Here is a 10,717-nt window from a genome sequence, read left to right on the forward strand (position 1 = left end):
TCCACAGAAGCTCAGCCACCATCAAACACGCACCTTCACAGTACAAGGGACGAATCAACTTGGCCTCACTTCCACTGGGCGGGAACCAACAGCTTGGCATGGTCGCAACCGTCGCGATACGCTGACAAGTGGTATCTGACGATGCTGGCTACGGCATTTACCTCGGGCTGGCCCGCCAAAGTCTAAAATGGGAGCTGAGGGACTAGGGAGACCGCGGCACCGAAGACGGCAGACAGCAAAAAGGTTAATGGGCTTTTGAAGGGAAAAGGGAGCTGACGGACGCCCGCCGATCCGTAGATACTGGACAGAGAGAGGGGAAAAAAGGGCTCGGTCTAGAATGGCAACAGTGAGGTGCGGCAAAGAGGGTGTGGTGTAGAGTTCGGATTGATTTGAGTTTGGGGAACAACATCGGATTATCGTCATTGACGGGAAGTCAGGTATACTCCAGTGCTGGACAGTAGATTTTTGGGGACACAGCTTGGCCACTTGGAGACGGCGGTATCATGTGACGATCAAACAGCAATGCAAGGCCACTTGCCTCGGTCAGCGAAGCGAGTTGAAGAGTGTAAAGTAAGGTAAGGCCTTCCGTCTGCATCGCTAGAAAACGGGCATATGGGATGGGATGGGATGGGATGGGATCGGATACCCGTAGATCTCTCTTTTTTCCTGTTCCTAGGATATTCAAGCGAGGGCGCGTCATCCCTAGAGGAGGCGGAGACCTAGAGGAAGCCCATTGGATTACATAGGCGCGAGAAAGGCGAATAGCAGCGGCGGGTGAACTTGTTGTGGCCGCAGCAGGTTTTCTGGCAACGGATGAGGCGATTCAGCCCCAATGGCGGGGAACAAGGCCGCTCGGGTCGGTGTGTGGCGTCGGCGGGGAAAGAGCCGGGTCCGGGTCGGTGGCTTTTTTTCTCGGTGAAGGCAGATTCCGCGCATAAGGTCAGGGTTCTCGAGGGCCTGACAGAGGCGAGGTTTTGGGCGCTGGGGTTTGTGAAGCTCCGCGGATTGTGTTTGAGACAATGAGTGCCAATGGTGGGAATCGTTTGAATGGCGAATGCTTGAATCCGAGAAGAACAGACCGAGGAGTGAGGCTGAGCAATCTTGAAGTGGAGACGCAACGGGAAGGCATGCAGGCACATTGGCGCACGACAGGTTGGAGGCCGTGATCCGTGGAGGCGTCGTCACCTTGGGGCAGGTGTGGCGTCGGTACGTCTTCTCTTTCCAGTTCTCTCTCTCACTGTGTATATTTTTTAATTTTATTTTTGGAGACACACGCAAAGGTTAAGCCCCCGCAATGGGCCTACCTGACTTCTAAGATGCGCTTGTCTGTACATAGAGATACGTACCTCCGAGGTACCTTTCGGAGCAGTTGCCCATGGCCCATGCTCGAAGTCTGAGGTGACACGGTGAGTGGTCGTTGATGAGGAAGGAGGGCTCCACAGCGTTTGACCCCTGGTCATCAAAGGGAAAGCGCCGGTTACCCTGTCAATGGGCTTCGGAAGATGGGCCCCCTCTATGAGGTGCGTGGGTGCGTAGAATTAAACAACGGATCCCAGCAGCACATGCAACCACGGGAACGCGACACATCGAATGGGCGACGAACGGCTGTTGCGGCACTTGCTGATTGCTTGGAATCTCTGGCGATCGTCGCGGGTACCTTGCGCGGCGCAGCGAACAGGACTGCGCTCGGGAGAAGGAGGGAGAGAAGAAGGAAGGAAGGCAAGAGGGCTCCGACTTGCATGTCGAGGGTGGAAGGTGTCACGATCCAGTATGTTTCTTACTGAGCCTTTGGATTCGGAATCGATTCGGGTTCATACTCAGACCATGCAGACACACCGTATAAGAGAGAATACGAAAGCTTGTTGAAAGTGATACTAACGTCTGGCAGATGAACGGACAGAAAGGCCGGGCGGGAAATCGGACAGGTGGACAGACATTTTGACGGCTTGCCATGCCATGCAGCACCTGCACTGGACAGCAGTATGATGTATCCGTAAATTAGGGACAGACTTTCACGTCACTTTCATGTAAAAAAAAAGTTGCAGTCGTCTCTGGCGTGGCCATCCCATCCATACATTTGCTCGACAATGCCGGCGTGGCTTCTTTTTTGCTTCAGGGACCCAATCATGGCTCGTACTCAGTCGCATCCGTCACACCCAAACCTGGAAAGCCAGGACCCCCCATCGCCATGGTGTTACTGTTGGTTGCCCCCCTCTCCGAAATGGAAGCCTCCCCGCCAGCCCGCTAAGCTCGTCACACGCACCACCAGTCCACAGTCCACCACCACCACCATCTCTCACAAATTTTTGGGTTGCTGGCATCCGCAGGCTTTGAGAGCCGAAGGGGGACCCTGACAATGTCCACCCGTGAGGCCCGCGGCGACGTCACCCGCCCCCCAATTGCTCCGATGATGGAAGGCCACAAATCACTGTCCGCACCTTGAGAAATCTTCTCGAAGCTCTTGATCAGGTACAAGGAAGTGGGAGGCGTTGGAATATGCACATCCTCTCAAGCACACCAAGTAAGGTAGGTACTTGAGGCAAGGTAATCTAGCACTAAGCCGATATCAAGAGTACAGAAGCGAAAGGCGCCGCGCCACACTTGAAACGCGACAACTCAACCTCCATTTTGGATGGCGCAAACTAAGAGGTACCTACCACTGTACAGTATCCGTAAGATACCTTAGCTGCGGATCCTTCCTCCAACTTGGAATCCACACTGCCTTACCGATACCGCGTAATTATGTATGGAGCACGCAGTATGAGATCTAATGGAGCAAAGCAAAAAGGCTGACTGCACTGGCACAGCTCCACGCCTGTTTTGTCTTGCTGCTAGCTGGCTGGCTGACTGCTGGCTGACTGCTGGTGTTGCTGCTGCTGCGCAACGGTGGTAAACGGGTACTTTCCTTTTCAAAGCCTCCACAACTTGTTTGCGACTGGCAACTGCGCACTTGTGGTCGCTCCTTCAACCATCGCTACCCCTGTCCATAGGTACACAGTCGTGGCAGTAAGGTACTCCTCCTCCCGCTTCCCAAGTAAAAAAAGTCCCATCCCATCAACACAACCCCCCCGGGTCCCATCCTGGTCATCCTGCGTCCTGCCCTGCCTCCCGCAGACAATCTGCTACGGCTCAATCAGCTTGAAACCGTGCCTTCCCAGGTTTCTCGAGAGACGTCCTCCTTGACCTCTCCCACCTTTCAACGTTTCGACCGAACACATCCCTTCTTCTCCTCCTCTCCCTCACCTCCCTCACAAGTCACATATTCACTCCTCCCACAGGACCACAGCAGGACCACAGGACCCCCCTTGGATCTCTCCCGTCCACAACCCCGAAACCCGTCAGGCGCATTGAGTTGAGCACCGACCCGCGCGGCCATACCGCATTCCTCACCACAGCCCTCACTGCCCTCCTCGAGCTGTGCAACCCTACCGGCAACCTCCTTGAACAGCCTGCCCTGCCCTGCCTGGGATTGGAAGGCCAGAAAGCACGAGCAAAACCTTGCGCACCTCACCCACCACAACTGTACCTCAGTACCTTACCTCACGGGGAAGCAGGAGCAAGAAAGAAAGAAGAATAGGGGCTCAGCTTACCTGAAAGTTGGACTGCCGACAGAGACCGATCCGACGACTCTGAGAGAGAGAAGGTGCGACTGTCTTGCTGCGCGACTGCAACTCTGCGACTCGACTCTCTGAGAAGCGCCGAACAGTCCCAACTTTCCCATCCTATCCACTTTCCACCTCGACATCTCCTTCCTCTCTCCCCCGCGACAAGACTCTCTACCTCCAGCGCCCACCTCAATCTACCTAACGCCTACGGATACAACGTCTCTGACTGGCCAAGATCCAAGTCTGCACAGCACGGCGCATCCGCAGCACTGCCAACAACGCCGCCGGCCTCCCAAGAAGCAGCATCCCGCTCTCCCCGAGGGACGCGAATCGTCTTCCCGATCCATAGTCATATCCACCCACGGACTCTCCTGGCCACAAACATCAGACACTGGTTCCTGTGATTGACCCCCCGTACCATCGCAACCATGTCGTATAATCGTTTAGGCAAGTAACTTGGTCCCCTTCTGATATTGACCCTTGGCGTCATTCATCCCACATCTTCCTCTCCCTCCCGCACAAAGCCCAAGACCTGATTTGTCCCCAACAATCCCCTACTACCCTATGTATGGTCTACGGTCAAATCATCTCGTCATCCGTACCTGACCGCACTGCCTTTGTCAAAGAGCTTGCTTGTCCGGCGCATACTATCCGTACATCGAGGAAGTACGAATACGCACCTTCCGTGGCGCAAGCTTCTTTTCCTCTTCTACAACTACCTCCTTCTTGCCTCCCTAACATCCTACTTCCGATTTACGGCAACTTCTTTGTGTAGACGGCCAACCTAACCTTCTCTTCCTGTAGACGACGATTACTACAACGACCGGATGGACCCCCGGTACCATCGTACGCCTTCGCCAGGCCAGCCGGCTCAGCATGGCTACCAACTAGAGGACAATCCATTCAACAACCAGGCACAGCAAGGATACCACCAGCCTCCTCCTCAACATGTCGACGACCCGTATGGACGCCCTAGCCCTCATTCTCAGCTTGATATTCCCATGGCACCTGGTCGCTACGGCACTCCCAGCGATCAATTACAACTGAACGCAGCAGTAAGCAATGCCCAAGATCCTTGATATCGAACTGGACTAACAGATACTCGCACGTAGCACTCTGTTAGCAACTTGAGCGGTTACGATACACCAGTCAACCATGGCGACTACGGTGTCAACCCGGAAGCGCATCATGACGCCTACTACAACCAGTCTTACGAGCCTTCACCCCACGATCCTGCACACCCTTACGATCAACCTACCGGATACAACGAGTATGACGACAACAGGCCAATGCTGCCTCACCAGGACACTATGACCACCGATGGAGGATACCAGGACAACCCGACACCACAGCCAGCTGGAGGAGGTATCAAGAGGTGGAAGACCGTGAAGCAGGTCCTGCTATACCGCGGGAACTTGGTTCTCGACTGCCCTGTGCCCCCAAGGCTGCTTAACCAGCTTCCCCACGGTGAGCGTGACGAGTTCACACACATGCGCTATTCCGCCGCCACTTGCGATCCCAACTTCTTCTACGACGACAACTTCACACTTAGACAGAGGCTTTTTTCCAAGCCGAGACATACGGAGCTTTTCATCGTTGTCACCATGTACAATGAAGACGAGATCTTGTTCGCCCGGACAATGATTGGTGTCTTGAAGAACGTCGAGTACATGTGCAGTCGGAAAGAGAGCAAGACCTGGGGCAAGGATGCCTGGAAGAAGATTGTTGTCTGTGTCGTCAGCGACGGTCGTGGCAAGATCAACCCTAGAACCCGAGCGCTGCTGGCTGGTATGGGTGTCTACCAGGAGGGTATTGCGAAGCAACAGGTCAACGGCAAGGATGTCACGGCCCATATTTACGAATACACCTCTCAAGTCGGCATGACGATCAAGAACGACGTCGTCACCCTGGTCCCCAAACAGCAGCCTGTTCAGATGCTGTTCTGCTTGAAGGAGAAGAACTCGAAGAAGATCAACTCCCACAGATGGTTCTTCCAGGCGTTCGGCCGCGTTCTTGACCCCAACATCTGTGTTCTCATTGATGCTGGTACCAAGCCCGGTGGAAACTCCATTTACCACCTTTGGAAGGCATTCGACCTGGAGCCCATGTGCGCCGGCGCTTGTGGTGAAATCAAGGCCATGTTGGGTACGTGTGATGAAATAATTTGCTTCCAGTTTCGGCATCTCTAACTGACGGTTTCTAGGCACGGGCGGCAAGCACCTCCTCAACCCCTTGGTGGCGACACAGAATTTCGAGTACAAGATGAGCAACATTCTCGACAAGCCCTTGGAATCCGCCTTTGGCTTCATTTCCGTGTTGCCTGGTGCTTTCTCAGCTTACCGCTACGTTGCCTTGCAGAATGACAAGAATGGTCAGGGTCCACTGGAGAAGTACTTTGCCGGTGAGAAACTTGAGGGAGCCGGCGCTGGTATCTTCACATCCAACATGTACCTCGCCGAAGATCGTATTCTCTGCTTCGAGCTTGTCACAAAGAGAAACTGCCATTGGATTCTGCAGTACGTTAAGTCTGCTACCGGCGAGACGGACGTGCCGGACACCGTCACGGAGCTTGTCCTCCAACGTCGTCGTTGGTTGAACGGTTCCTTCTTCGCTGCTATCTACGCCATTGCCCACTTCTACGAATTCTTCCGGTCTGATCACTCTATCCTGCGAAAGCTCATGTTCTTCATCGAATTCGTCTTCAACACGATTAACATGATTTTCGCATGGTTCGCCATTGGTAACTTCTTCCTGGTCTTCAAGATTCTTACGACGAGTTTGGGCGAGGACAACTTGCTTGGTAGGACTGGCGAGATCCTCGGCGTCGTCTTCACTTGGCTCTACGGAATTTCACTCATGACCTGTTTCGTTCTCTCCATGGGTAATCGTCCAGCCGGTTCCGGTGCTTACTACATCACAATGGTTTACTTCTGGGCGCTTATAATGATGTGAGTATATTCCGAGTGACTATATGATAGCAAGCTTACTAACATCTCCATAGCTACCTGTTGTTTGCCGCTGTGTTTATTGCTGTCAAGGCTATTATCGCTGATGTCAACGATTCGAACGGCTTCAACGTAAGCGATCTCTTCAAGAACCCGGTCTTCTACACCCTCATCATTTCCGTCATGTCGACTTACGGTATTTGGTTGATCGCCTCGCTGCTCATGTTTGACCCCTGGCACATGATCACCTCCTTCGCGCAGTACATGCTTCTGACGCCCACCTACACCAACATTCTCAACGTCTACGCATTCTGCAACACTCACGATATTTCGTGGGGTACAAAGGGTGACGATGGCGCCGAGAAGCTGCCTACCGTCAGCACCAAGGATGGTTCAGGAAAGACCGATCTTCCCGATGAGGCTGATCTCAACGCCCAATACGAGCGCGAGCTCAAGGTCTTTAGCGCCAAGTTCGTTCAGGAAGTTAAGCCCCCAACGGACTCGCAAAAGGCTGAGGCTCAAATGGACTACTACCGTGGTGTCCGTTCTGTCGTAGTGTTGGCTTGGATGATCTCCAACTTTGGCCTTGCTGCCGTCGTCCTTAGTGCCGCTGGCCTGGAGAGGATAAGTCCTACCGCCAGTACCACTGACGATACGGACGGCCGTGCCAACATTTACATGTCGGTCGTGTTGTGGTCAGTGGCGGGTCTTTCGTCTTTCAAGTTCATCGGCGCGATGTGGTTCCTCGTCGTCCGCATGTTCAGAGGTGTATGATTGCTGGTGGTTACGAGCATTATGTGTAGCGGGGATGATTACTTTTCTGACGACTTTTGGTTTCGTGAGCATTATACCCACCCCTTTCTTTTGGAGAAGAGGGCTATGTGGATGGCGAACACGACTTTGGAGAAGAGTGTCCGAACTCCTCCATCATGTTTTGAGTACGATCACGGGGTTGGATGTAACTCTAATGACTTTGCTTTTATATTTAACTGCTATGCGCTTCTGTACTTGCTCAACCCTATCTTTCCTCTCTCGTCCTGCCTTTACCCGCACCCGCCATCTCTCGCTACGTTTCGGGTTCTCTAGTATCACCATGGACCTGTCTTCATTGGAGTTTCTTTTCGTTCTCATTCTTCTGCACGTCTCTCGAGGTTCTACATCGTCTCACCACCCTTGATGGGTGACAGCGGTGGCAGTGAACCTTGATGGGGCGCCTCTTGGCGGGGTAGCGGAGTGCGACGTGGCTTAGAGAGGCGGGTTGAGATAGACGAGGGCAAGTTTTTCTGAGGAAATGATGACGAGACAATAAACAAGACTTTTATCTGATGTGAGCATGCGCAACGGATGTGCAATGATTCGGTGAACACGAAGGCTGTGATTGCGTGCATGCTTAAAGTTGACAACGTTGTTTTCAGAAGTCTGAGTAAAACATGTTGCTCTTCCTCGTTGATGTGGATGTTGTTTAGTCGCTTGTCCCCTGATCGTCTAAACGTTTCAAACTTTTATTGATTTCATGGGTGTACTCCGTAAGGCAGATGGAAATGGATGAGCTTCGATGCAGCAAAAAGAAGAAGAAAAAAAGTCACTAGTCATGAGTGTATAATTGAACCAATTTGGGAATCGTATTTACTGCTTTTTTGGGGGAAAACCTCTCACACTTATGTAGCCGCAGCGCGGCGAAGGACAGAGGGAACAAGGGGGGGGGGGGGGCGAGCAGACTTTCTGAATAGAGTGACTTCAAGTCCCAGGACAATGACCGCCGCTCTACGAGGCCACCTCCTTGCCAAGTCTCTCGAGCTCCTGCTTGATAAACTCGTCGGCGTTGAGAATCTCCGTGCTGCCGTATACCACTCTCCTCCTCGCGCGGTCGCCGCCCGTCCGCTCAACCCACTCCTGCAAGTTTCCGTACTCGTCCATGCTGCCGCCGCCGACGGTGAAGACCACGGCCTCGGAGAAGCCCTGGCGACGCTGGCCGAAGCTGGCGCCGGTGCCGGCTGCGGCTTGGCCGGGGAGACCGCCCGGTGCGGAGGAGCCGCCGGCGCCGGCGCGGATGGCGCTGGGCGGGGGCATGGTGCCGCGGGCGTTGGCGGAGCGGGGGTCAAAGTAAAGGTAGTTTTCCGTCTTTGCAATGGCGGAGCTGGCGGCTGTGGAGGGGTCCATGATGGACTCGACAATCTTTGTGATTGTCAGGTCGCGGTTGGCGGGGAGGAAGTTCTTGATGCCGCCGATGAGTGACTCAAAGTTTGAGGATAGGCCAGTAGGGACGCCACTTTCCTTCAAACGGTCGGTGAGGCGGTTGGAGATGGAGGAGAAGCGGCCAAAGATGTCTGATGAGCCGGCCTGGTTCGTCGTCGGGTTGGAAATCGTGGTGAGCTGGGTCATCTTCGTGGTGGCGCGGACTCTGTAAGAGCGGGTGGTCAGTACCAAAGAGTAGAGTAGAAAATACTAGCGATATGTCAGGAGGAACTTACTGTCGGATGTATGGCAGAGAGGTTGTGTCTGCGCCGCACTCTGTCAGAGCTTTCTCGAAGCCTTCCCACTCCGCCCGGCTGACGTCTTGTTCAGTGCTAAGATACCAGATGACGAACAATCTCAGCTTGTCAACCGGCTCATCGCCCTTTGCACTGTCCTTGATGAGCTCTAGTATTTGAGCCTTGGTCTGCTTCGCGGCACCCTCCTCGACTTGGAAGAAGTTATCGAGTTGCCGGTTTTTTATGCCGGTCAGAAGTGCTGCCAAGATATTCATGTGCATGTCGAGCACAGCCTTACGCTCGCGAAGTTCCGGCAGGAGGGTAATGGCCGCCTTTAGGTGTTGCGCGCTGGCGCTGGTATCATTCTGAAGATCCTCCAGATCTGTCACTCCCGTCTTCTTGTTGACTGCCGCCGCATCCTCCTTATACCTTGTCAACTCGGCGTCGATATCCTCGGCTACTTGAGGGAACGGCACAGCCGCATTCTTGGTCCAGAAGAAGTCGCTCGCCGTCAAGTCGTAAGCCTTCTTGGTGTTTCCCTTGGCAGGGTTGTTCTCGTCTATGGGCGTCTCTATCGTGATTCGGTTCAACTTCATATTCAAAACATCGTGGACCAGTGATTGGTAAGTCCAAGAATGGGAAAGCATGGGTATTAAATCAACGTTTCGGTCGAGAATGACAAGGACAGGTCGTGACTGTGGCGTTCCTGCCGACGCTGGGCGGGCGCTTGAAGAGAAGAGGTTTTCTTTGGAATTGAGAATGTGGTCGCGAAGCTTTCGATCAAGCTTGGCAGAGATCATTTCCGCGGCAGCGCCCTTGGGGCACCGGATGATGGGAATGACGCCCATGGTGACAATGACGCTGAAGAGGCCACTAACAATCCTGTCCACCACCCTGTCCAGCTCCTCGTCATTCGTCGTTGCGCTGTTCAGTGCCCAGTATGTGTGGTCTCGTTGCATACCCAGGTTGAAAAGATCTGGCTCGGCAACGATGAAGTTCAGATACTGATCCATGAGTCTGGCAATGTTGTCCGATGTGCCGGCGGTTATCGTCTGCTCCGCAAAGTCTTCAAGCAGCGGTCGAGGGATGGAGGATAGGAAGTTTAGGTATGCGGGAGTGTATAGGCCCTTTTGGAGATCGCTGGTGATGTGTTGGAGGTTTTGCGCCGTAGGTTCGAGGAGGTAGATGACGGGTACGTCAGGGATAGCATGTCTCGATGCTCCAATGTGCCTGGACTCACGTCAGTAGGATACCGGGCTCTTGAGGCATGTAGCCTTACATGTGCATCGTGATACCTAGCCCTCGCAGATCACTGACACGGAGAACACTGCTGATGACATCGCGGCCAAGGTCATCGAAAACCAGGACCTTCCACAAGGGCTCGCCATCCGAGGTGATGATTGCGCCTGTCGGACCAAGTGCGCCGCCGTTGGTCTGAGTGTTCTCGGTGTCGTTATCCGAGTAGGAGTCGTTCAGGCTGAGGAGCTTTTTTAAAGCGGCTTCAGGTCTAATTAGCTCCAAAGCTCTCTATAGAACATGGGCGCAATAGGTTATGCGACGTACAGATCTGGCGATCGCGCAGTGAGTGGCCCTTCGCTGCCATGACGATGGTGGGGGAGCTTTGCAGCTCTAGCTAGCTTGGGAGAGCTGTTGCTGCCGCAGGAGAGGTGTTGATGGGTTATACAAAATGAAGGCC

At 53.8% G+C, this 10,717-nt stretch overlaps 4 protein-coding genes across 4 annotated transcripts; 2 read left to right on the plus strand and 2 right to left on the minus strand.

Moving 5' to 3' along the window:
• Positions 1 to 719: 719 nt before the first annotated feature.
• CLUP02_10883 (uncharacterized protein) lies at positions 720 to 1,139 on the minus strand (the record flags this gene model as incomplete). Its single annotated transcript, XM_049289855.1, has 1 exon — positions 720 to 1,139. One exon carries the CDS (start codon positions 1,137 to 1,139, stop codon positions 720 to 722), a length of 420 nt encoding a protein of 139 aa, XP_049147000.1.
• Positions 1,140 to 2,126: 987 nt separating this feature from the next.
• CLUP02_10884 (uncharacterized protein) lies at positions 2,127 to 4,380 on the plus strand (the record flags this gene model as incomplete). The annotated part of the gene is made up of 9 exons (XM_049289856.1): positions 2,127 to 2,199; positions 2,277 to 2,430; positions 2,477 to 2,521; positions 2,579 to 2,736; positions 2,808 to 2,889; positions 2,991 to 3,034; positions 3,159 to 3,522; positions 3,598 to 3,999; positions 4,053 to 4,380. The coding sequence occupies 9 exons, from the start codon at positions 2,127 to 2,129 to the stop codon at positions 4,378 to 4,380; spliced, it is 1,650 nt and encodes a 549-aa protein (XP_049147001.1).
• Positions 4,381 to 4,432: 52 nt separating this feature from the next.
• Positions 4,433 to 7,324, plus strand: CLUP02_10885 (chitin synthase I; the record flags this gene model as incomplete). Its single annotated transcript, XM_049289857.1, has 4 exons — positions 4,433 to 4,660; positions 4,718 to 5,750; positions 5,809 to 6,553; positions 6,607 to 7,324. The coding sequence occupies 4 exons, from the start codon at positions 4,433 to 4,435 to the stop codon at positions 7,322 to 7,324; spliced, it is 2,724 nt and encodes a 907-aa protein (XP_049147002.1).
• Positions 7,325 to 8,314: 990 nt separating this feature from the next.
• On the minus strand, positions 8,315 to 10,624 carry CLUP02_10886 (Sec1 family protein; the record flags this gene model as incomplete). The annotated part of the gene is made up of 4 exons (XM_049289858.1): positions 8,315 to 8,951; positions 9,022 to 10,251; positions 10,301 to 10,520; positions 10,585 to 10,624. The coding sequence occupies 4 exons, from the start codon at positions 10,622 to 10,624 to the stop codon at positions 8,315 to 8,317; spliced, it is 2,127 nt and encodes a 708-aa protein (XP_049147003.1).
• Positions 10,625 to 10,717: the final 93 nt, after the last annotated feature.

This window comes from Colletotrichum lupini, chromosome 5 (genome assembly GCF_023278565.1).
Source record: "Colletotrichum lupini chromosome 5, complete sequence".
NCBI classification, from domain to species: Eukaryota; Fungi; Ascomycota; class Sordariomycetes; order Glomerellales; family Glomerellaceae; genus Colletotrichum; species Colletotrichum lupini.